The sequence below is a fragment of the Pipistrellus kuhlii genome, unplaced genomic scaffold (genome assembly GCF_014108245.1).
Source record: "Pipistrellus kuhlii isolate mPipKuh1 unplaced genomic scaffold, mPipKuh1.p scaffold_m20_p_9, whole genome shotgun sequence".
NCBI lineage: Eukaryota > Metazoa > Chordata > Mammalia > Chiroptera > Vespertilionidae > Pipistrellus > Pipistrellus kuhlii.
Genome location: NW_023425595.1, coordinates 61968608 through 61995022, shown reverse-complemented (window position 1 = coordinate 61995022; position 26415 = coordinate 61968608). Strand labels below are relative to the sequence as shown.

General features: G+C 51.9%; 1 protein-coding gene across 1 annotated transcript in view; it reads left to right on the top strand.

Annotated features, from left to right (window-relative positions):
• TTC12 (tetratricopeptide repeat domain 12) overlaps window positions 1-10654 on the top strand; it is a 40108-nt gene extending 29454 nt beyond the window's left edge. The window contains exons 13-21 of the mRNA XM_036428067.2: window positions 799-891; window positions 1757-1817; window positions 2522-2659; window positions 3647-3745; window positions 4154-4222; window positions 7337-7438; window positions 8121-8220; window positions 9314-9539; window positions 10512-10654. Of these exons, the coding sequence (XP_036283960.1) occupies window positions 799-891; window positions 1757-1817; window positions 2522-2659; window positions 3647-3745; window positions 4154-4222; window positions 7337-7438; window positions 8121-8220; window positions 9314-9539; window positions 10512-10587 (964 nt within the window). The 3' untranslated portion in view covers window positions 10588-10654. The remainder of the gene's footprint in view (window positions 1-798; window positions 892-1756; window positions 1818-2521; window positions 2660-3646; window positions 3746-4153; window positions 4223-7336; window positions 7439-8120; window positions 8221-9313; window positions 9540-10511) is intronic.
• Window positions 10655-26415: the final 15761 nt, after the last annotated feature.

Here is a 26415-nt window from a genome sequence, read left to right as displayed (position 1 = left end):
CCTCCCACCGGGTGGACTCCGGACCCACTTTACATGAGTTTGTTTCTGTCATGTCACCCAGGTGCTTAGTGCTGCCCTCCCTGTACTGAGCACAGCACTGAGTGCACTGTGGGTGCTGAGTATGGGCCTGCTGGTTGTGCAAGTGGCTCCTACTTCATCCTGGGCTGTCAGTCTGTTAGGGCAGCCTAAGATTGCAATAGCTGTTTTTTGGCAATTCTTCTGAATTATTTGCTCTTAGTGGGTTTGCAGTTACTTACTGACCCTGAAATCTTGTTCATATGAACCAGTTATAACCCAGGTCTACCAATTCTGTTACTTATGCAGGATTTCCAGCTCTAAGTGGAGGAGTTTGACTTTAATTGTATTAAATTTTGTCTGATATATTCAGCAGCCTGTCAAAATCTTGTGAAGTCTTTATTCCATCCCCCACCTTATTAGGGGGCCCTCCTACTTTAGTCATTAGCAGATTAGTGAGGATGCCATTTCAATGTCATTTATGTGCTTGAATTTGGCCGAGCCAGAGTCAGTCATATGACAGAGGCCCCAGAGATTCCTTTCTGTCGTCTTTGTCTGATAATCAGTGAACTTGGGTTAAAGGGACTGCACATGGGTGGTAGAGCCACTCTGCAGGAGAGCCTGCGTCACTGGGTGGGCCAGTGACTGGGATTTTTGGGGACATGGCAGGGCACTCCAGCTACCTCTCCTGCATGCTGGCTCCTTCCTCACCTCCTTGTAGGGTGTCCCTGTTGGAAATGTTGAAGGACAGCCCACTCTGAGGTTGTACTGAATTTTTTGCAGATTGTTGGAAGCCTTGGTGTCATTTCTTGACTTCTCAGATGAGAGGGCCACCTCAGCCATGGGACTGCTCACAGACTTGGTGCTGGAAGAAAGGTAACAGTTATTGACATCTCTTCTTCAACTGTTGCTGACTGTCTGATAGTTTAGAATGTGCAGGCTGGGGACTCAGTAGCTGCTCTGGCCTGTGGAGAAGTGTGTATAGGATGTGGAGACATGTGTAGCATGTAGGGACATGTGTAGCATGTGGGGATGTATATAACATGTGGAGACATGTAGCACATGGGAATGTGTTTATAATATGGAGATATGCACAGCATGTGGAGATGTGTGTAGTATGTGGGGATGTGTAGCACGTGGAGGCGTGTAGCATGTGGAGGCGTGTTATGTGAGGATATATGTAGGTGTTTGTAGCATGTAGATATATGTACATGTGGAGACGTGTGTGTAGTGTGCAGAGGTGCATGTAGCATGTAGAAAGAAGTGTGTGCCATGTAGGTGCAGTGTATGACATGTGTAGCATGTGAGGATATGTGTAACACGTGGAGATGTGTGTAGCATGTGGAGGCATATGTGTAGCTGGAACTCCTTGTGGCTGTGCTGAGGAGCCATGCTTGCACTGCACTTCCTGTTTGCACAGCACACAGCGCTGACTCGGAGCGAGGGGAGGGCAGGAGGGTGGGAGGTCAGTTTGGCAAAGCCTAGGGATTCCAGCAATTTCTGCATAAGTGCTGCCATCTGAGACCTGATGTTTAACATCAAAGGCAATTATTCAGATTCAGAGAAATGAAAGCCGCACCATATACCTGGGGTATTCTCTTCTGTTTCCAAATGAGTTACCCAGGTACATCGCAAACACAGGGACTCAGAGTTTGTCTGTTCGCCCCATCGCCTGAGATCTGCATTTCTCTTATGGTTTGTACAATGTGGAGCTAAATCACGGCTGGTGTTCTCCCAACAGATTCCAAGTCTGGTTCCGGGCCAACCTCACAGGTGTTCTCCCGGCTCTCAGAGGCGTGCTGGTGAGCAGGTCTCCATCTCATCATCTCTGACTCTCAGGAGCATGAGCTGTTTAAACACAGTCACACTCCAGAGTGCCTGTTGACTCTCGGATCCAAGAATCATTTATTCTCAGCTGGAATTTACACAATTCTTATTAAAACAGCCCTCGCTGGGCCAGGTGGAGAGGGACATGCAGGCTCACTGCAGGGGAGGAAGAGCTGGACGTGGCCTCTGAGTCTAGGGTGAAGGCGGAGAGAGGGCTCAGGCTCATCAGTCCCCTGTGATCCTAAGTCTGGCCATGAGGACTGTGTGCAACCCTGAATGGAAGATGTCCTGGTCAGGAGGGCGAGAGTGGATATCTGAGCTAGGGAGGCAGGGAAGGGCAAGGGGGTGGGGGAGTTTGAGGAGAGCATGTTGGGACTAGACCACGTCCCTGGGGAGCCACGTCTCAGGGGACCTGAGCATGTCCACAGCCCAGTCTCTCAGACATGGAAGTGGAAACTCTGCTGTCCAGGCGGGTTGCTGGTATCCCTGAGATGAGCCCAATGCCTCTCTGTTCCAGGCCACATACCTCCACCCTGTTGCCAGCCTGACCCCATTGATGCCGCTGTGATGCTGCATGTTCTGGTTCCCGGTGTTCGGTGCACGAGGGGTGCCCCTGGGGAAGATGCCGGCATCATCTGCCTGCTTTCTGCACATTTGCTTTCTCTCGATTCTCTTTTAGAAAAGAGACCCCAAGGAAGTCAACATCTCAGCTCTCAGCCAGTGTGTTGCCATCATGGGAAACCTCAGTGCTGACGCTGCCACCAGAAGACAGATGTCTGCTTCTGAGGAATTTAGAGATGCTTGCTTGAGCCTCATGGTATTTTAGCTTTTCTCCTTAAAGCTGGTTTTCTGTCTCTTTGGGAGTGTTTGGCTTCTTCATTATCTAGATTTTCTAAAAATTCTGTTTGAGCATATTGGAGCCAGTACCTTCTTCCTTCTGTGACCACAGATTTTATGGGCAGCTGACCTCAGCAAGCCTCCACATCATGTCTCATTCACCCTGAGAGGCTTGAACGGTTTGCTGGCGGAGTTGGCTTGACCACCCATTTGACCAGCTCAGTCTTCAGTGTAAACACAGGACCAGGCTGAATCAGGGTCACATGACAAGAGGCACAAGAGACTCCTGGGGAGTGTCCCATACTAAGACTAACTCATAGACTGATTTTTAATCTTCCAACATTGCGTAGGTTCTTGACATTGGCAATGTAGGGAGTTTAAGTAATGCTGAGACCATTGCCAAGGGGAAGATGACTTTAAAGCTACAAGGCAGCTCTGGCTAGTGTGGCAGGTTTGATCCCCAGTTGGGTGTATACGGGAGGCATCAGATTAATGTTTCTCTCTCCCTCTCTTTCTCTTCGGTCCTCTCCCTCTCCCATCCTCTCTCTCTAAAATCAACTAAATATAGAAATATATATATATATATATATATATATATATATATATATATATATATATATATATAAAAGCCTAAGCAACTGTTACGACCAGTCAACCAAGTGACCAGTAGACCAGTCGCTATGATGCGCACGGACCACCAGGGGGCAAACGTTCAACACAGGAGCTGCCCCCTGATGGTCAATGTGCTCCCACAACCACCCTCCTGTAGCCAGCCACCCTCCTGCAGTCTCTCCCCTCAAGCCGGCCAGCCTTGATAAGCTCTGATCACCGGCCAGGTTGAGTGACCCCACCCATGCATGAATTTGTGCACCAGGCCTCTAGTATACACATACACAGGTACATACGCACATGTATTTTAAAGCTGCATGACAGAAAGGTCATGGGTTACCTTGATTTGTTTCCATAGGCCAGGTGTGAGGAGGATGCAGACTTTTCCAGAGACGTCATATATGCACTCCTGGGACTCATGATGAACTTGTGTCTTCAGTCCCCCTTAGTCTCTGAGGTACAGTATTCTTTTCTCCCTACCCCAAACCCTGTGACAACCTAAGCACATCCTGTTGCATAGAACTGTTCTCATTTCCACCAAGAGCTAGAAGCCCCTAGAGCCAGCGCGGGCAATGGGACTGGGAAATCTGGGGGACACTCTTCTCTGCTTCATGGAGGGATAGATGAGTCACTCGGTCAGGTGCTCATTCAGAAAATTGAATGTGCAGGATGCGCCCGCTGCTAGGTCCTGCATTTACAAAGTCAGATAAATGTGGTTCCTACCCTCAGGGTTTGTGCCCTGTAGTGAGGAAATGTGGCAGTGAACAGGAGGGTGGTCAGCTCTCATCAGGGCTTGGAGGGAGCTCTATCGAGGACTCTGATGACCAGAGCATTCACAGACCCTTCTTTGTCCCCATGGCTGCAGGTCTGGGCCTCGGAGGTGAGCAGGAGGTGCATGTCGCTATTGAACAGCCAGGATGGAGGAATCCTGACAGTAAGATTGGGAGAGCCAGAACAGCATCCTTTGTTCTCCTTTGTGTTGCTTACATGTCAATGCATCTTACCCTTTCAAAGACATCACACCTTTGAGATTCTGCCAGCTCTGAGGAATGGCAGGGCACACTCCTCAGAATGATGCCCATAATCACACAATCCTCAGCTTCATGGGGTTTAGTGACGACTGCCCAACACTCATCTGTGGAGCCCCCTAGAATCCAGGAGCCCTTTGGTATCTGGTTTGTAACCTATCTGATTTGTCCTATTTCCTTATGCAAATGGAATGTGTCTTGCAATTTTGTGTGGAATCTCTTTTCCTTGATCAAAAAAATCAAACCCATGTTTTCAAGCCAGTGAACCTGGAGGCTGTTTACCCATAATGGCCTTAGCCCCCTTGGAGGAATGGCTGGAATGTCTTTAAATTCCGTTTCCATTAGGATAAGAAAACCGAGAAGGTGGGTGGTGAGTGTAGTACGTCAGAGAGTACTGATGTGGTTCAAGAGGCTATTTGCCAGTATCCCAGGATGTGTTATAAATACACATTACCAATTACCCCAACTTTCCCACCTATTAGGGCCGCAAAGCCTAGAAAGCCTAGAAAGCCTCCAGCACTTCAAACATCACAGACTGGGTGCCGGTCCTGAGGGAGGAGAGAGAAGGGGTATGTGTGTATGTGTGTGTGTGTGAAGGTTCTAAGTAGACCCAGAGCATCCTGTTTGGAGCTTGCATGCCCACACTGCCCTGAGGCCAGTCCAGCATCATGGGGAGGGTTTCTAACCTGGGCTCCAGGAACATTTGGTAAGTCTGCAGCTCCTCGGCACCCCCTGCTGTTGTGTAGACTATTCTGAGTGTGTGCACATTTTCATGGGTCCAGGGCAGCACAACTTCCATCAGATCCTCAGACAGCATCCACAATCCCAAAGTGGTGAGCACCACTGTTCTTGGGTAGTGGAGGCTTTTCTGGATGGTCTAAATCAGGGGTGGGGAACCTTTTCTCAGCCTAGGGCCTTTTGGATATTTATAACATCATTCTTGGGCCATACAAAATTATCAACTTAAAAATTAGCCTTCTATATTTGGTCAGACATTTAATTAGCTCACCCCCAATGCCTTGGAGGGACCAGACAACATGATTCTGTGGGCCTTCCACAGACCAAAGGCCATATATCCCCACCTCTAGACTAAACTAAGATGACCAGACGCCCTGTTTTTGGCGGGACAGTCCCGATTTTTAACAATTTGTCCCTCATCCCACGACATTTTTAAAAAGTCCAAAAGATTTAAAAGATTCTTTCCAAAAATTGGGACTTTTTTAAAACACCGCGGGATGTGGGACAAATTGTTAAAAATCGGGACTGTCCCGACAAAAGCGGGACGTCTGATCACCTTAGAACCTAAAGCTAGGCCAGCATTAGCTTTATGCTAACCATTAGGACTCTCTTGGCCAGACTTTCCCAGGACTCTGCATGTGCCACAGCTGGGTGCTGGTGGCATGTTGAGTGGGGCAGCAGCTCCAGCAGGAGAATCGGTCCTTCCTTAGGGTGCTCTCTACTGCCTCGTGCCTGGAAAGAGATCTGTGCTGTCAGCTGTGGAGACATTCCAGCCCCCGGGGGAAGCAGACAGGGAAGCAAGACCGATGACGTGCTAACTCATAGTCTATGCCTTCTCCCTCTGAGACCTCTTAAAACGAGACTACAGGCATTGGGGGAAAGTAGAAACCCACATCAACAAAGTGAACAGGCACAAGGACACCAGTGGGTCAGGAGAGGGCAGAGCTGGAAAAACCTCGGTGTAGAGCACAGACTGAGGGGCACACCGCTGGGAAGGGACCCTGGAGAAGATGGCAACTTCAAAGTGCCAGGTGCATCAGGGCAGCAGTGAGAGTCTAGGGGACTGCACTTGGCAGCCCCCGTCTGTCCCCCAGAGGCACTGGGAGACCAGAGAATATGTGTGTGCTGTCTAGTATCTGAAGGTGCCACATGTCACCTGCTCACCAGCTTCCCATAGCACAGCAGGCCCAAACATACTGCTTTTTTCTTTTCGTAAGTGTGATCGACAGCTAAGAGACCCCAGACATTTCAGGAAAGCCATGCACATAAATAGAAAGACCACAATAAAAAAAATTGACCAAAAAAAAAAACCCGGAGATGGTGTAGGAAATAGGAAAAAAAGTAGTAACTGTTATTTGTATCCTCAGAAAAATTCAAAGTAGTATTATAGCCAAATTGTAGTAATTGCTTGCTATTTTAAAGAATTAGAACTGGCCGAAACCAGTTTGGCCCAGTGGATAGAGCGTCAGCCTGTGGACTGAAAGATCCCAGGTTCGATTCCATTCAAGGACATGTACCTTGGTTGCGGGCACATCCCCAGTAGGGGTGTGCAGGAGGCAGCTAATTGATGTCTCTCTCTCATTGATGTTTCTAACTCTCTATCCCTTTACCTTCCTCTCTGCAAAAAAATCAATAAAATGTTGATTTTAAAAAAAATTTTTTTTAAAGAATTAGAACTGGAAGTCTCCCAGAAAATAGAACAAAAAGACAGATTCCGAACAGATAACGGAAAAGCTAAAAGACCATGCAGGCGTCTTCAAACTACGGCCCGTGGGCCACATGTGGCCCACAGAGGAGTCTGATCCGGCCCGCCAGGTTTTTTGGGCAGTGAGCGCAGCCGAGGTGTTACAGTAGGAATTAGTCCGGCCCTCCAGCTCTCTGAGGGACCGTGATCTGGCCCCCACTTTAAAAAGTTTGAGGACGCCTGACCCAGAGGATCAGTCCAGGAAGGCTGCTCTGGCTCTGGGACCAGAACCAAGGAGTGGCCGAGGCTTACAGAAGGTGAACTGGTGGCCTGTGTGGAGCAGAAATGAGCTGAGCCATGATATGCCAGGACCAATGTCCGCAGCCCTTTGAATGGGCCTACCTGGCAGCTGTATTAAAAACAGCAGTGCTTGCTACTTGGCCATTACATATTTTTTAAATCAATTTGCAATTTTAAAATCAAGGTGCAAATTTTGCTTCCAATATCAATGGTTGTTTTACCTCCCCTTGTTTACTTGTGAAGGTCTTCAGCATATCTGAAAAGAACTTTGTTACCCTTCACTTTCTGCTTCCCCCAGAGAGCTGCTGGTGTCCTCAGCCGCACCCTCCCATCCTCCCTGAAAATCGTCGAGGAGGCCCTACAAGCAGGAGTGGTGAAGAAAATGATTAAGTTCCTGAAGGTAAAACACCGTCACTGCTTACAACCTCTGGAATTTCCAGGAGCAACTTATTTTACTTGGGGAACAGAGTGAGGTGCCGTTATTTCACCCCTGTTAGATTTTAAACTTGGATGGAGTTCTCCTCTGAATGTCCACCCAGTCTGAGTTTCGGCTGCCACTGCATGATGACTGTCCTTCACTCTAGACAACTCTTGCAAACCTGCCAGAGGCTGCCGGTTGCATGCACACACATGGTATTATGCATGCACATATGCACCATGCGTTGGGTTATGATTTGACAGTTGTCACCTCGTAAAACTATGTAGGTCCCTGCTGTTCTCTGTGCAGGCCTGGCAGCCTTGGCAAGTCAGCCCTCCTTCTCAAACCCTGCAGTGAGCGGTCCTTCCCTCCCTTTAATAGATCTGTCCGTCCACAGCGTCGTTCCCTTCCCAGCCACTCTCACAAAGCCTCGCTTGGTGACACTCAGGTGTAGGAGCCAGGCCTGCACCCCCGGGTGTGGGCTGTGCCGAGGGGCGAGTGCCACTCCCTCCGCAGGGCCGTGCTCCTCAGGAAGCGCGTGCACCGTTCTCAGTGGGCCTCTCTTTTAGACGTTAGGACGCCAGGAGCAGGTCACAGCTGCTCACTGTGGTTTCTGCCAAGAGCAGTTGCAGGATTGATGGGATTTTTCCAATTTACAATCCAGGCGGGAGGCCAGACTGCCTCGCGCTATGCCGCGAAGACCCTGGCCATCTGCACCAACAGCTTCCACGAAGCACGAGAGGAAGTGATACAACTGGACAAGAGTAAGTGATACTTCCATCACACAGAGCCCACCTCCAGAGGTTAGTCATCCTGGGAGCGGCACAGGGACCCGCAGGTGTGCCGAGAGCAGGGTCTTAGAGGACAGCCGCTACCTCTTCCCGGCCTGCAGCTGTGTCTACACTGTCAGATGTCACCTCACCTCCAGCTCGGAGAGCATTTGATTGGCCTTGGGCTGCGCACAGGGAGCGGGCCCAGGCTTCGGATCCAGGCAGCGGGGTTGAAGCAGGGAGCTACCACCTCTCGCCAAGTTAGATTGAGGTTGTTCTAAAGCACATGTGTCAAACACAAGGCCCGCGGGCCAAATCCGTCCCGCCAGGCCTTGCAATGTGGCCCGCATCGCGCTGTCATCACTGCACTCCGCTGCGTTTCCATCACAATGACAGTTTATGACTGTTCAGTAAACCATTCGGCCCGCGATTTAGGCTGGATTTTAGATTTTGGCCCTTTCTCTGATTGAGTTCGACACCCCTATTCTAAAGCATTCTGCTTAGACCAACCTACCTAACATGGGCTCTCCTCTTTCACCAGGAGAGAGAGAGGGTTCCCCTTTTAGTGAGCAAGGAAAGTAACCGGAGTCTGAGCCTGGCGTTGCTTTCGTAATTGATCAGCTGCAGTCATTGGTACCAGGGTTCCCTGGCCAGGCAGCCCGCTAATGTTCTCCTTCCCCTCCCCTGGAATGTGCCAGAAGGGGACTGCCTGGGGCCCCTCCCTGCAGGCAGGAACCTTTCTTCTGGGCCCTATTGCTTGCCCTGCAGCCCAGGATGCAGGCTGGTAGCCTGCCACTAGGGCTGTCAGGTGGAGGGTAGAGGTTAAGGCTGGGACTTTAGAGAAGACAGCCCTGCATGCCTGCCTCGCAGCATCCACCCACACACATCAGTGTGCGCCAGATGCTGCCAAAGGCCTCTGGGGTATGGCAGAGACCCAACAAGGAGCCGTGGTGCGCAACACATTTTTGCTAAATGCGGGAGTGACATGCCCTCTCTCAGAGTTTCTGGGCACCTCCTCGCGCCTTTCATCCCTTTGCCAGCCTCCTGCTTGGCATTTAGAGACCACTGCGTGCTCTCCTCCCTGCAGAGTTCAGTGTTCTGATGGCGCTGCTCAGCTCGGAGGACGAGATTCTGGTGGCCAACGCCGCCCTCTGCCTGGGGAACTGCATGGAGGTGCCGCAGGTGGCATCCTCCCTGCTGAAGACGGACATCCTGCAAGTCCTGTTAAAGCTCACAGCCCGCGATGGGCGGGAGAGGGCTGTGCCTCTGAACGCAGGGATCGCTCTGGGGAAGCTGTGCACTGCTGAGCCCAGGTGTGTGTGTGTGGGAAGGGGGGCGGTGTGGAGGAGGAGAAGGAGGAGGCTTGGGCCCTAGTAGCTGCCTCTTGGAGGAAGCCTTCCCTGAAGGAGCTAAGCTCAGGCTCCACCCAGAGAGGGAAGACTTTTATCTGACAGGGATTTGCTTCCTGTCATGCGCTTCCTGCCATTGTCCTCTCTGCATTCCACTCCCTCATTCCCCACCCTCCTCTCTCCTCTTTAGATTCCTCCTTCCTTCCCTTTCATCATTTCTCCTCTCTCCCTTCTTCTCTTCCCTCTACTTTTCTAAAGAAAAAAAGTTAGACCTCGCACCTCATTCTTGTTTGCCCAGGGCCTAAGCATATGGGGGACGGTCCAGTGCCCATAGCCTTCTGCTGGAGCAAACCACAATGCGAGGTGACAAGCCAGGGCAAGACAGCTTTGCTCTAACCACACCCACTGCTCCTGTTTAGCTCACACTGGGTTCTGCTCTGATGTGTTTAAACACCTAGTTATTCATGCTCCCAGCAGGTGCCACCATGGCTGCCTGCCGGCTGCGTGCCGGAGCCCCGCTCAAAGGGGGTGCCTTCCTTGGCAGGGAGGGTGTCTGGCCTGCCTGGCTCCATCCTTTGCAGCCCCCTACCTCTGACTCCTCCTCCGTGGAATGAGAGGGTTGGCCTGGATGACATCTGAGGTCCTTTCAAGTTCTGTCTGGTTGTTCAAACAGGAGGAATGGATAGAGTCTTTCTTCCACAGAAAGCATGGCATATTAGCTAGCATGAACTCAAAGTTCCCGAGAGCAAGGTGAATGGAATCAGCCTGGGGCACCCACCACTCAGCGGGAGTGCTGGCAGTGTCTGCAGGCCTTCCTGAGGGCTCCAGGGCCCCAGCCTCGGCCCCTGGCCACCTTCTGGCCAGGGCCGGTGCGGGGGCGGCCTGGGCTCAGCAGTCCGCACGCAGGTCCTGGAGCTTGTGTTCTGATGGCGACAGGTTTGCTGCTGAGCTGCGAGAGCTTCATGGGTTCGAAATTCTCAACTCTACGGTGAAGCACATCCAGGATTCCTGAGGCACGTGGTATCTGTGCAAACCCAGGACTGCACGCTCTGGTTAATAAAACCCTAAAGTAGCCACTCCAGAACCAAATGCTGACTTTCCGAGTCTGTGCCTGTTGGCTTTCAATGGTAGCAGGAGAGTGGCATGAGGCCATTGCCCGGCAGGAACTGCCTGCCTGCCCAGCGGCCCGTTCTGCGGAGTCTGGGCTCCAGCAAGCGAAACACCAGGCATCTTGTAAGTGACAGTTCTAGAAGGGAGCTCTGTTCTGCCAGCCTGCCCCTCCCCCTTCGGCTGCTTTCCACTGGCAGCATGCTAGGCACCCCAGGTCTGCCCTCTGGCTGTGGGACACCAGCCAGCTGTAGGCATCATGTGCTAGCAGCTTCCTGTGGCCTGGCCTGGCCCTGTGGCCGTACGTGCTCTGGAACTCTGGGGCCAGGGGTGAGCAGAGGAGTTCTCCACAAGCAGGGGGTCGTTCCTAGAAGTGCCACCTAGTGCCCTCCTCCAGTCTGACTAATGCCACTCGCTCACCCCATCCGTGTGTCACTAACGCTCACAGATGCAGACATGCATTTCCCTAATCCACCTGCACTCTCACCCCTGCCTCTGCCCTAGGTCCACTCTCAAACAGCTGGGCCACCCCTGCACCCAAACCCCTAAGTGAAAAGTCCAGTAAGTGACATGACTCTTCCACTTCTCAGAACATGTACCTGAGCCCTAAGGCAGGAGGCGGGACCTGTGTGGCACAGTGAACACCAAGAATTGCGGACCAAAGTCCCAAAGACTTATGGTCTTACCCTGCTACCTGGCAGCTGTGTGACTTTGGGCAAGTCACTTAACCTCTCTGAACTTCCATAGCTGCTTCTGTTAAAACTAGAATAACACAGGTCCAACCTGTCTCCGGTATTGCTGTGAAGGTTATACAGCACGTTAGAAGTAAAGGAACTTTGGGAATCACAGAGTGCTACACAGATAGGACATATTCTCAGACTCCATCTTGAGGTCAAGGGAGTTGACTATGGTGTCAGCTGGGTTATATTTGAGAGGTCTGGGAAGGGGGGAAACACTGGTCCTTCAAGGAATCAGAGCTGGACAATTTCTGGGCCCTACAGGAAAGGAAAACTTCCTCCTGGATTTTGTTCATCGTACCCAAGAAACGGTTTCTCACGTCAGGTGACTCTTAGCTAAGGTGACCAGACATCCCACTTTTGGCGGGACAGTCCCGATTTTTAACAATTTGTCCCATGTCCCGTGGCATTTTTAAACAATCCCGATTTTTGAAATCAGGACTTTTTTAAAACACCGAGGGACGTGGGACAAATTGTTAAAAATTGGGACATCTGGTCACCTTACTCTTAGCTTATACTAAAAGCTCGGCTCCTTAAGCCAAGCTAGATCATTGGCACTTTGGAGGGGGGCTGGAGTGAAATCAGTACCTCGAGACCCTCACTGTGGGCTCAGGGGACCTCGTGCGGTTGGAGCAAGCTCATGGGCTCTGTGATAATGCTGTCGCCCTGGCCCCGCATGGCAGGCAAGTGACAGGCCACAGAAGCCGGCACCTGCCCACTCAGCCCCCTCACGCAGACACCCCTTACTGCACCTGAAGAGGGTCCTGAATGGCAAAGGGAGAGGGCTTGATGCTAACAGAGCACAAGTAGGAAATTGGAGGCTGCAAGATAGGATGTGCTGTTTGGGGAGAGAATCCGGTATTGCTGTGCAAATGGAAAGGTGCCTGTGCACAACCAGCAGGCTGTGCCTTCCTCTCTTGAGCTGCACTCCTCCTCCCCGGCTCTTGAAAATGGCTATTACCCATCTAATCTCTTCCCCGAAGAGTGGGGAATGTCACATTACACTACTATCTTTGCTTCAGAGTGCCCCGGAGAGCAGCAGTGTTCTCTGGCTGCCCCGGGAGCTCCCTCCCCACAGGTGGAAAGATGGTTTATATCCCACTGTTCGCCTTCTCCGGTGTGGGGCAGCCCTCCAAGTCTTGTCACCTCTAACACACGGGACACACCGGGCTCCTGGGCAGCATGGAAAAGCCACTTCCACACTGAAGACGGGGCTCACCGCTTTGTGCCAGGACTCACTGCACCATCCCCCCACTCTCGGGGCCACGGCTTATTCCGGGAAAGCAGTCTGCTGGTTCCACAAGCACGGTAGCTGGGCTTGCCCACCCTAAGGAGGCTGTGACTCTGAGACGAGGCTGACAGACACCCTGAAGCCCCCGCAGAGGTGTGAGGGCACGGTGGTGACCAGCCACCCAGGCAATGTGGCATGGCAGCTTAGAGGACAGCAGGCAGCACTGAGGGAAGGAGCAGGACATGCTACCCGGGGTCAGGACGCTGTTGTCAGCAATTTCCCAGGGATCCATCTGTTAGGATAAGGCCAGATGACACTTAATCCCCCACGACTTTTCCCAAAATACAGTCCCACCTTCTGAACGCCTTGACAATGCAGGCTTTCCAGAGGGCCCAGCCATTTACTCTCTTAGCCAATTCACTCCCAACTCATCCCTTCCCCAATGCCAGGGGCTCTCGGTCCTCAGGGGCTGGATCTGCGGGCCTGCAAAGAGAGGCTGAGTCCTGCCCACGCCCTGAGCATGTGCCCGCATGGGATACAGTCACATGTGCCCAGTGATCCTGCCTCTCAAAGACCCTGACGGCAGGTGTCATCTCAGTTTTACTTGCCCAGCTCACAGGACCAACCCAGGGAAGCCAGACTGACCCAGCCTGTGTCTAACTTCTGCGTGAAAATATTCCTCCACTTACCACGCGCGGCATTAGGAAGAGAGATCCAACTTCCTGAGCCTCAGTTTCCTTTCTTACAAAGTGGGAGCAATACTCCCCATCTGTGGAGTTCTGTGGGTTGGACATAACATATGAATCTCTTGGCATTGGCTTTTGAAAAATTAGAAGGCATTGACTTAAGTGACTATTATTTTTAGGCAAGAAATTACCATGAACTCACTATCTGCCCCCTCCCACCCTCACATTTCTGCTCATCCTCTTAATGCAGGCAAGCGCTTCTCTTCCTTTCCCTCTTTCCTAAACCTGGTGGCAAACATAGGGATCCCTCAAGACCCAGCGGCCTGCCACCTGCCTTCTCCTACTCCCTCTGAGGCACCAGGCCAGGCAGGTTGAGGTTCTGAGCACACCCAGGGCTCACCAGCGGGTGGCAGTGTGCCTGGCCAGGGGCCCTCATGTGCAGTGGACTGGGAGCCAAACACTGAAGGGCCTTAGCTGCTAATGTTCATGCCCCAAAGTCCCTTCCCCAAAGCAGATGTCCCCCCCTCCCCCATCTCCCCCTTCCCCATCCCAAGTGCCCTGGAAAGGAGGCATGTGAACAACCAGACAGCTGACAGGCACTCATCTCCTCGGGCACCTCCCAGGCTGACCACGAATGTCCTGTGGAGGTGGTGGGCTCCTGTCGTCAGAAGCCTGCCTGCTGCGTGACTTTTAAAAAACAAGACCTCAAATTTGATCTCAATTTCAAAACAGCAAAATGAAGAGTGGGTTCTCCCTGAAGGCATTCTGCCCTGGGTCTGGTTTGCCCTGGGCCAGGCTCAGATTCCTCTGGAGGCTCAGCTCCGGTGAGAGTGGGGAGGGGCCTTGGTGCCAGCAGTGACAGCGGCACCTGGGCTCCCATCGCAGTGGGTTGAAAGCAGTTGCTCCGTGTGGGGTGCTGTCTGCCTGGTGAACCCCTTCAGCTGGGCCTGAGCAGCGTGCCCCTTGTCACATGTCTGTCTCTGGCTTCACATTTGCACTTTAATATTCAGTAGCCCCATCTGCTCACTTAGATCCCTCACTTCCCCTCGAGCCTGAGTCCGTGCAGACACGCACACACACTTGCAGATGAATTTCCACGTAAAAACAGGAGAGTTCATGTGCAATGGGAGTTAGGCTAGATCAAAGCACAGATAATGAGCAATACTGGAGTGGGTGTTGAGGACAAAGGCTTCTAGAATGTCCAAGATGAAAATTTAGGAACCATCCAATTTCAGTATTTGTTTTATTGAAATCCATCTGATTTTATTTGCTAAATATAATGCAATGCTCAAAAATATGTAGTCTATACACCCACCTCCAATCCTATCTAATAATTGATATGCAAATTGACTGACTCCAACACACAATATAGCCTGCCCCCATGAGGTCAAAGATGGCTGTCCCCATGTGGACACAAGATGGCCAGCAGGGGTGGGCAATTGTGGATGATCAGTCTAGCAGGGGAGGGAAGTTTAGGGGTGGGGAGGAACCAGGCCTGCAAGGGAGAACAGTTTGGGGGGGACTAGGCCTGTAGGGGATGGCAGCTGGGGGGTCAACCAGGCCTGTAGGGAAGGGCATTTGGGGGCAACCAGGCTGGCAAAGGAGGGCAGTGGGATTACCAGGCCAGCAGGAGAGGGCAGTTGGAGGTGACTAGGCCAGCGGGGGGGGAGGGGGGCAGTTAAAGGTGACTGGGCTGGCAGGGGAGGGCAGTTGGAGAGAACCAGACCAGAAGGGAAGGGCAGTTGGGAACAACCAGGCATGCAGGGGAGGGCAGTTGGGAGCAATCAGGCCAACAGGGGAGCAGTTATGCATCTATCAGGCTGGCAGGGGAGTGGTTAGGGGGTGATCAGGCTGGCAAGCAGAAGCAGTTAGGGACAATTAGGCAGGCAGGCATGTGAGTGGTTGGAAGCCAGTAGTCCTGGATTGTGAGATCACAGACTGGAGAGGGTGCAGGCTGGGCTGAGGGACAGCCCCCTATGCATGAATTTCCTGCACTGGGTCTCTGGTTTATACATGAGGAAATCAAGACTGACAGGCCAGGTGAGCTGTCTCCCAGGGGCAGAAGCCTCTGAACCAAGGGGGGAGGGGGGGGGGCGCAGAGAACTAGAGTCAGTTCTCAAGGCAGCCACTGGGAAGCAGTAAGTGCAGGCTCAAAGCCCAGCTCCGCCTCATATGTCTCTGAGCCCCTTCCTTGCCTGGTCTATAAAAGGTGGGGTGAAGAAGGACAATACTTACTTCATGAGTTTGTCTTAAGGATTAAATGGGATGATTTCTATGAAGCTCTCAGCTTCCTTCAGGGCACTTGTAGTCACTGTGGCCCTTAGAAAGGAGTCCGCTGCTTTGTCAGGGCCCCGGCTGGCCATCCTGTGTGCTCTTCCCAGAGTTCTTAAGCATGGGGATTTTTGTCAGGATTGGAAGGATCTGACTCCGCCAGAAGGTGGGGGTTAGAGAACTGGGCTCCCAAGTTCAATGCCATCCAGGACATAGACTGCCAGCAGCAGAGAGCTGGGCTGTGGAGTGTGGCAGGTGGGAGGCCTGATGTGGTGGGGGCATGCACAGGAGAGCATGGAGGATTCAGACCTGTGTTCACGGCACTTGGCACTGCGTTATTAATAGCAGGGGGAATAAGAACACCAGCACCGGATTAGGCTAACTTGCATTCTAGTAATAGCCTCTGGGCACATCTCCCCATCTCGCTCCGAAGTCTAAGCCATCCTGCACACTGAAGCCGGAATAATCCTCTTAGACACCACTTCCCTTACAGTTCGCCCCTTCCCGGGCACCTGCTCACAATCGCCAACAGGATAAAGGGCAGACTCCCCTGCTGGTGCGCGTACAGGTGGTGTAGTGTGTGTGTGTGTGTGTGTGTCTGTATCTGTGTGTATGCGTGGGTGTGTGACGGGTAAAGGCACAGTGAGAGCATAGTGCTTTTTGAATTTTCTAAAATGTTGCTGATCAAACACTCACATTATCTTAAATTGCCCTAAGAGTTATGTTCATTCCTGGTACTGAGGAGGAGTAAGAGCTATACGTCTTAGGTATAATTTTAAATGAGCGTATCTGTTATTACCCCTCAGATATGAACAAAAGCTCTCATGCCTTTGCCCATCACCCATCCCGTGTGATCTCTCTGAGCCTCAGCCAAGGCAGCTAGTTTCAGGGTCACGTTCTGCCGCACCTGAGCTAGCCAGTCTTCAGCACCGACCCTGGGCCCCCTGTCCTCGGGGGGTCACCGCAGCGCTCCAGCCCCTCACGGAAGCCTGAGGCCCACTGGTGAGCAGCGGCTCCCACCGAGCCCCCTCTGCTAAGGCCAGCGCCCCATGTCTGCTCACTCCCGCCTGGCGCTCCGGCGCCTGCTGTCCTTCCTGCCTCTCCTCTCTTTCCAGCCTGCACATCCTCAGAGCCCCGACACAGTCAGTGTGACTGTCTGTGCCGCTTATTACAGACCTACTAGGCTTCAGCCCCTGCCTGAGAAGTGGGCACTGCTATTGTTCTCCCTTTACACACGCGGAAGCTGAGGAAGGAGGGGGAGCAACTGTGGGAAGATCTGCGCCGGGCCCACCGGGACACTCGTGCCCTCGGCAGGAGCCTGTTCACCACACGGCTCACCCTGCCTCTGCCCTCCGCGGCGCCCTGCACTGGGAAACACTTCCTCTGCGCCTTCGTTTCTTCTCTGCAACTAGAATTTACGAGGCTGTCCCACAGAACATCCTCAGGACGTGGGATGGGATGGTCCCCTTCATGCTTCTCCGGAGCAAATGTGGGCCAAGGGGTCTCATTCCAGGCAGTCTGGTGTTTCGGGCCCAGCCCTCGCCTTGCAGCCTGCCTCCGGGGCCCAGCTCCCCGCCTCCCACAGAAGCCCCTCTTCAAAGGGCTTTCCTGCCAAGCACTGGGTTCCCGAGCACAACGCTGTCTGATCCACATTATCCTTTCCCTCGGAGAGACCAGGGAACCAGGGCTGAGCCAGGACCAGAAGCCGGCCCCTCCCCGCACCCCACAGCCTGCTGCCCGCCCTGTCTCTCCTGTCATTGATATTCTAGCCCAGACAGTGCACAGTGAAGCAGCCCGTTCTCCTCCCGGCTCCCTGAGCATGAAGGGAAGAATGAAACTCTACCCCCTCTGAGCTTTTATCTGAAAGCCTCGCTAATCCTGCGGCGGCGGCAGCCTGTGAGATAACAGCTAAATCCCCCGCTGCCTGGGAGGATTACCGTCCGATCTGATCGGCCAGGCACAGCCGAGGCCCGGTTGGAGGTGAGTGTGCTGACAGGCCATTTTCTCTGTGAGATGGAGGTGCTCAGATTTCCAGACCCTGCTGTCCTCCCTCGGAATGGGGGGGCAGGGGAGAGCCCAGGGTCTGTCACATTAACCAGCTCGTCGGTCAAGGTCACGTCAATGATAGCTTGATCCTAAAAAGCCCCTCATTCACTCAGTAAATATTTAGCAAGCGCCTCCTGTGTGCCAAACACTGTGTTAGACAATATAAAATGACTGTGGGGCCCTGGCCAGTGCTGCTCAGTGGTTAGAGCACCAGGCCCATGCACCGATGGGTCCCCGGTTCAATTCCTGGTCAGCGGCACATACCTCAGTTGCAGAGTTCCATCCCTGGTCCCTGTTCAGGGCGCGTGCAGGAGGCAACAAATTGATGTGTCTCTTTCACATTGGTGTTCCCTCTCTGCCCTCACTCCCTTGCACTCTCTCTCTCTAAAAGGCAATGGGAAAAAGTATCTTTGGCTGAGGATTTACACACAAACAAGACTGTGGTGACATGGATACTGCCTCTCCGAGTCCTATTATAGCAGTTGTAGGACGTGATCAGAGTGAAAAACAAACCAGACACCAGAAAACTTCCACTTGGAGCTCACACAGCCTTGGCCGCTGATCTATGCACCCACATCAGGGATTCGGGAGCATCCGCTGAGGCCAGCAGTCCCCGACCCCGACCCTCGGACTAACGGGTCATCACTCCGAAGGGCAGGTATGCTGGTGTCTGGTGCCTGCGAGGGCAGGGAAGCATCTCGAAGACTTGCCTTCTGTCAGCATTACAGAGTTTGTAAGTGGGGGAATCAGGGCTGAGGACACGGCTTCTCCTAAATGGTCTTCGTTCCTACTGAACTGGGCGGGGACTTTCCTCCCAGGGGCAGGTGGAAAGCCACCAGCCTTGTTTGTCCAACCAGCAACCCTCAGCGCACCTGCACATCGCCTCTGACAGCCGCAATCAGCCCTGGGCTCATCTCTCCAGGGCATGTCCGCTGGGGACCTGCCTGCATTAATGTGCTGTGGGGGGCAGGTCCTCGTCCTGGGGGCGCCACACCTCCCAGGCTCTGGAGCAATACAAAGTGATAAAGAAATATGTGTGTGTTTTCTTTTTCTCAGGACGAGTGGAGTCATAATAAATTCAGATCAGGACCTGAAATGGGAATCATGTTTTGAAATAAGGACTTTCAAATAGCTGGACTGTCAGATGCTGTAGTCACTGATGAAAGTCACTGATGAAAGGAAACCAGCATCTGAGTGCTGGCGGGGAAATGCCCTTTGTTCCTCCGCAGGAGGCAGGAGGACGTGGCCCCGCGGGTTCTTTCCGAAGGGCACTCTTCAACCAGCAGGGACAAGACTGATCCCGGCGCTGCCCCACCCTCTACCAGCTCAGGCGGACCAGCTCACCCCTCCGGGTCTGGGTCTTTCATTTCTGTTTCCTTGTAAACTGGACAATTGGTGTTTGCCTGTCCAGCACCCATTTCCCCTGTTCTAGTTGTGACACCTCAATTTTTCTTGGGGTTCCCGGTGCAGAAGGCAACCTGCACTCATCACCCCCTGATTAAGACCACCTGATTCAGGTGCAGCTGACTCTACCCCTGGTTCCAGAGAGGAGCATGAACTCCAAGGCAGGCCAATCACAGTGCTGTCCCTCCCTTTCACCAGGTGGTTGGCTCAGAGGAGGGCATGTGACCTGATGAGTGCCAGTCTGAGCTCAACTCAGCCTGGTGCCAGAGCAAAGGAGAGGAACCTTTTTTTTTCACGGAGATTTTTCAAAGGAGAGACATGAATTGGGAGCTGCGCTGGTGACGTTGCCATCTTTGAAGAGGGCCTTACTGAGAACCAAGTCAAAAATAGAAGAGAGCAGGACCAGCAGATGGAATTAAAGAGAGCCCTGACGCCACTGAGCCCCAGAACCAGCTGTGACTCAGCTGTCACTGGGTTTCCAGTTATGTGAGATGTCACTAGTAGCTAAAGAACCCTTGTCACACTCCACACCCATTATCTTGCTTACATTCTTTTACCCTGAAAGCACCAGTTTAAATGTTAAGTATTCCTTTCTTTCCACAACATAGTATCATCCTATATAATAAAACCCTAATATGCAATAGACTGACCCATGAAACAACCAGTCGCTATGATGCGTACTGACCACCAGGGGGCAGACGCTCAATGCAGGAGCTGTCCCCTGGTGGTCAGTGTGCTCCCACAGGGGCGAGCACTGTTCAGCCAGAAGCCAGGCTCAAGGCTGGCGAGTACAGGGGTGGTGGCAGAAGCCTCTCCCAACTCCACTGCAGGAGAGTGATAATGAGGGAAGGGTCCCGGACTTCCAGATCCCTGGACTGCGAGAGGGATGTCTGACTGCAGGCTTAGGCCTGACCTCCAGGGGGATTGGGCCTAAGCTAGCAGGTGAACATCCCCTTAGGAGTCCCAGACTGCAAGAGGGCACAGGCTGGGCTGAGGGACCCCTCCAAAATGCATGAATGTTGTACACCAGGCCTCTAGTTCTAACATACAATTATGCTATATAAGTCAGGTACCAGGATATATTGCTTACTGTTTGCATTTCCCACCAACATGTGAACGCTGTGATTTTTGTTTATTCTGATCACTGACTTGACCAAGTACCTAGAAAAGTGCTGACACAAAACAGGTGTTCAATAAACTTTTGTTGCTTGAATGATTAACATTTAGCAGAGAAAGACATTTAGGGGACTTTCACCAGCTCTATCCTGGGATGAAGTATGTTTACTCTCACCCATTTTAAGCTCTCCATGCTCCCCCCCACTGCCCAGTGATGGTAATGGTTTGGGCTAAAATGCAACGTGTAGCAGCTTCCATTTATTAAGTGCCCACTATGTGCCAGGCACTGGGGCAAGTGCTTGGCACACACAGAAGACAGTCTGTCTTTCGAAGCATTCCTGGTCAAGACAGAGGGGCAGATACAGAGCCACTTATCCTTGGGCCCAGCACACTGTTTGCGGGGCAGAGACGGGGCTGCTAGCCCAGCAAAAACACAGGTCAGAGAGGCTGCCCTGGGAGGGCTGATATCTGAGCTGTCCCTTCCTCATGTTGGAAGGCAGACACAGCAGAGATGGGCATGGGTTGTGGGGAGGGAGGGAGGCTGGGGAGAGGTGATTGAAGCTCAGATTACACCAGAGGCTGGGGCAGGAAAGTGCTAATTCCCTCCTTCATGGGATTATCCGGACTGACCTGCAGACAGCTCCATTCTCTGAGACCAGACCAGATTCTCTCTCACAAGGCCAGCAAATCTCCCTTTCTCTTTCTTCCCTCCCCACTCTCTCTTCCTCCTCCACCCCCCTTCCCCCATCTCTCTTTTAAGTTTAAAGGCAAAGGGCACTCACAGCCTCTGTTGGTTCTCTGTTTCCACATCACTCAATGCCATCACCTGGAAATACCCACAGGCTGTTGTCTGAACCATCACACTTTCTAGGAAAAGCAGCCCCTGCACTCCATGCCCGCCATCCCTGAATACCTAGAAAGGGGACAAAGCTTCAGTTCTCATCCGCAGTACCTCACCTCCCTCCACTCCAGATTGCTCCTGATCAGGTCCCAGGATCAACCATCACTCCTCTCTCTGAGGAAGTCTTCAGGAGCGAGCAGACAGCTCAAAGCTGAAAGGGGCCTCTTCCCTGGCCTGAAACGCCAGCTTCTGGACACGCGGTCTGTCAAGCTTCCACACTCAGATGCAAGTTACCAGCACATATGGTTCCCCTCTAACTGGTGAAAAGGACTTTTCTCTCCAGCCAAAAAAGCAAAGACAGAGAGACAGGTCTACTGTGACCAACCTTAAAGTTTCTCCAGAAGTCAAATTAGACTGAGCTAATATGCACTTTCCATAGGCTCAGCCTGGGGCAGAGTCCTGATGAGGGTAATATTAGTCAAAGATCCACCTCAGCACCAGCCCGCCCACCCTCACACCCACCTGAGGGGTCGATGGACGGTGGGGAATATCATCAAACATGTAGGCTGATCCGTAGTCCAGGGGACCCCCTGCTTTCTTCTAGAGTGGAGGCCCACCACCACACCTGGATGAAGCTCACAGTCCCAGGGGCCATATTTCAATGCTGAGAGTTTGTGCCTCAGCCGAAGCCAAGCCAGCTTCGAATCCTGGAGCTTTTAATTACCAGCTAAATTACTGAGCTCCTCTAGGTCCATAAAAAGGGGAATAATTATAGTAACTGTCTCTGAGGATTAGATTAATGAGATAATGCAGGTTGATCACCGCCAATGGAGTGGGCACAAAGCAGACTCAGCCAATGACAGGCTTATCCCCCAGGGAATATGGACCTTTGGAAGTCCCTGAAGCTTAACTTTCAGAAAGCTTAACTGTCTAAAGAGGTCCTAGCAGCCTGGCCCTGGGGTGGAAGTGGGAACTGTAAGGGGAGAAACTCATGGAGACGAAAGAAGACCCTGCAGAAAGGTGGGAGGGACTGCAAAAATCAGCCTCCAACCCTTGAGTTTCACCTTCCCCTTCATTCATTCATTCTTCATTCATTCATTCATTCATTATCAAATATGACATGAGCTCTCTCCTACCTGTCAAGTGCTGAGAATGCAGCAATGAACATCACAGACTATGATTCCTGTCCAGTAACTCGTAATCTATTAATCCCTTTGAGGTTTTTAGACTTTTAAGAGCTGTGTCCTTATGCTCATGCTTGAGCTCCATTCCCAGGAACTGAATTGGTCTAGGGTGGGGAATGGGCCTTGATTTTAAAAATGAGGTCTTCACAACCACCAGATGGTGAACCAAAACCTTGTTTTGGTTTCTCTTAGTGTGCCCAAAGTAATCTGACTAATCCCCCACCCCTGAAATATAGACAGGAAGAAAGAACTTGTCTAAGCAGTAAGGAAAAAAGAGAAATGAAATACAAGAAGCATGAAACCAGTCACATTGTAGAAGTCCGGTTTTGTTCTGTTTTTCACACAGTGAGCAAGCTTCCAGTGCCTCTTGTCGCACGATCCAAGAAAAATGCCTTTTAGTTTCTGGGACCTTCCCTGTCCCAGGTGTTCCTGGCTCAGCCCTTCCAGGACTGGCCCAGAGGAAGTGGGAGGCTGGCTTGTCCCGATGCACAGCTCTGACCATTCTCAAGGTTGACCTACAGGCTATTTTCCTGCCAGGTCCCCACTCAAGGGAGTCACAGCGTATGTCTTCCCCACAGCCATGCTGGTAGGTGTGCAGTGAAATTTCACTGCAGTGTCAATTTGCATCTCCTCCATGGTTAATGCTCTCTAACATCTTTTCCTGCACTCATCTGCTGCTTGTATATCCTCTTCAGTGAACTGCCTGCCTACATAATTTTCTAACTGGATAGTTGTTCTTTTTTACCATTGATTTGGTAAAGCCTCTGTCTTTAACTATTCTAGAAAACTAGCATCAAATATGTGGTTTGTGAATATTTTCTCTCTGTCTGAGTTTGGCTTTTCATCCTCTTCACAGGCTTTGCCACAGAATAAACGAGTCAGTCATTTTTATCAGTTTTTTTTTTTTGTTTTTGTTTTTTTTTCCTTTACGGACTATGTTTTTGGCATTAAGCCTAAGAACTTTTCCCTAACACTAGGTCCAGAAGATTTTCTTCCATATTTTCCCCTAAAATTTTTATCGTTTTACATTTTGCATTAAAGTTCATGATTCATCTTGAGTTAATTTTCAGAAAATATGTGAGGTTTCTGTTGTTTTTGTTTTTTGTTTGTTTATGAGTATTCATTTAGGTGTATTTTTAAAGGTTAATCCCTACAGCAACCTTTTGAAATGGGTATTCTAGTATCAGCCCATTTTACAAATGGAGATGCCCAGAGAGATTTGGCCTGTGACTGGGCCCCACAGTTAAGGAGTGTTAGGGAAAAGCCCAACTGATTCACCTGCTTTGCATTTAGGCCCTGCCCTCCTGCCTCCTGCCATCCCATTCCCCCTGGGACTCTTGCTTCCCAGATGTTCCTGCACACATTCCTTCCTCCTGAGTCACCTTGTCATCCCTGTAGGCTACCCGGGACAGAACCTGCCAGGGCGTGTCCAAGTGTCCTGTGATATGTGTGCAGAGTGGAGAATGGAGACAAATTGGAAACTGCCCTGTGTGCAAAGACTTCGTCATTCTCCTTAGGGGAAGGCTTACACTGGGTTTCAGCATCTTCCAGAGTATTGCAGAACTGCTTTACCAGCACTGGTTTGGGTGCAGCAGGTTGAAAATTTTAGGATCCCCCAAAAAAAAAACAATTACACGTGCCCGCGCGAGCGCACACACACACACACACACACACACACGCAAAGCACACACACACATTTATTAAGTCCAAGTCCAGAACATTTCCATCCCCCAGCTGCCAAAATAAAATTCATTGAAAGATGTCAAGGTCAAAGAGCATCTTGAGTCAAAATTCCTGTGCCCAGAGCCTGTTTCTCGCCCCTCTCGGAGGTTTTGGTTTGTGGTCAGACTATTCCCACCTCCTTCCCTCATCCATTCCTGTCCCCATTCACTTGTAGGAGTGGCGGTGGAAGGTGGATTTCTCCTCTCCAGCTCTCTCCTCCCTACTCACTGGCCGTGGACTTCCGGCCAGGCAGGACCTAGGAACCTCTGCACTCCCGGCCCTGGAAAGAAACTGACGCCTCTAAGTTGATCTCACTCTTCCCAAATCCCTGAGCATCATGCGCTTATTAACAAGGGATCTAGGAAGCTTCTGCCTCTGTGACCTTACACTGGGAAGGTCCTCTCTCCCTACAACTTCTCCCAGGGCTGTCCAAAGACTACCAGGCTTTTGTCCTGGCCCACTTAGGAGAGAGAGAGAGGAAAAAGAATTAGTCCAGTCTAATGGCTCCAGTTTCTATAGGAATGAGAATATATCTATTTTCCCAGATTCTTCAGAAGCCTCTGGGTTGTTTGAACTCATAGGTTGTCTGTTTTAACAGGTGGACCAACAATAGCACACCTGGGCCCTGTCTGTCCCTCCACCTCTACCGCTGTAGAGTGTACCTCCCCATTCTCCATGCTCACTGCCCCCTCACACCTCCCCCCCTGCAAATCTCCTCGTCTCCCATCAGTAATGTCCTCTATAATCTTCCAAACCTCCAGGGGGAGTGGGGAGGGTGAGAACAGACAGGGCTGCTGGAGGAGCAATATGTCAACGTGGCCGTGCCCTACAGCCAAAGCAAGCTGGGGCCCCCCTCTGACATTGTTTGGGGTATGGCTCCTGCTCCAAATTCAGGTTCTATCACTTCCACCCTCTTTCAGGGGCAAGATTCTAACCCCCCCACCCCACCCCCATTCTTAAAAGGCTACCCTTTGCTCCCTATGCCTAACTCTTTCTATAGCAACAAAACAAACCTGGGTTTGAAACTCAACTACCACTTACTAGCCATGTGGCCATGCACTACTTACTGCTTTCAAGCCCGGTTCCCACATCTGTAAACAGGGAGATCACATCTGTAAAGCATGTGCCATAGGCAAGATAGCTACTGCTTCCGGACAAAGTTCACGCTCAGTTGTGGCCACACTGGTCCCTTTGACAAGGGTCTCTGGGCCAGTCTTTGGTCCTTCTCTCCTTGTCAGAATTCATCCTGGAGGTGCCATGGGAACCACCAGCACATCCACTCTGTGGCCTGGGAGTAGGGCAGGAATGCGCTCTGCTGCTCCCTGACCTTCATCTCTGGTCCAGGCAGCCAACTCTCCCCACACGTGGGCCAAGGAGTCCACCTCCCCCATGGTCAACCCCAGGCACCCATCCCCCTGAGGTTGGGGTTGAAAGCAGGGCCAGTTGGGGGAGCTCCCTGCAGACAGGCACCCTGCCTCTCACCCCATTGTTCTTGGTGACCCCTTCTTGGTAGCCTTTAACACACCAACTCTGGTTAACAAACAAACAAAACCCAACAACAACAAAGGAAGCATTAAGCCAGTGGGGCTCACAGATTCAGAACAGAAAAATCCCCATTGCAACTTTCTTACTCTCTACTTGCTGGGGGGGGGGGGGGGGGGAAGGGGGTTGAGATGAGGGAGGGGCGGAGCAAGCATCCACACTCAGATGGAAACCCCTAGCATAGTCCTGAATGATAGATGAAATAGAGTGGGCCGGACTGGGATGCCAGGACACAGCTTTATTGAAGAGAAGAGTACCATTGGCACCTGCATCCAGAGAGAGAGAAGAGAGTGAGGGCGGGGTCCATGTACTTTTAAGGGGAGGATAGGGGACAGGGCTTAGGGCACTCAGCACATGCTGATTGGTGGTTTCATGTAAGGCCTATGATTAGGGACCTAGGGACTTAGGAATGGGGGGCTTGCGGTATTTGGCAGGTGCTGATTGGTGGTTCAATGTACAGTCCATGTAAGGTGCCTTGTTAGGTGCTCAGGAATGTCCGGAGGCAGGTGGAGTTTATGTCTGTCCATCAGTTGGAGGAAGGGAGGATCTATTACTGAATCCACATAAACCCTCAGTATGCGTTGCCCTTAGAGCTGGATCTCAATCAAACAGGGCCAACTCCTCTGCCAGACTCCTGCTTCCAACTTCAGGACACCTCCTCTTGCAGAGCCCCCCTAACTAACGGGTCGGGGGAGGGGGGGGAAGGTACGGGGGAGAGGCAGGGGAATCACAGGCGGAGCCTGAGGAAGGGTGCTGGCTGGAAGGGTCTCTCTGGGTGCTCAGAGGGACATACCCTCTTCTGAGGCCAGGGCCAAGCTGCCTGGGGCCTAGGGCTCCCATTTGTGTTTCCCCGCCCTTGCAGACAGGCTGGCTCCTCCTCCTGCGGAAGGAGGGAGGGAGGGAGGGCGGCTCTCCTCCCCGTCCCAGCCTCCAAGGGACCCAGAGGGCGGGAG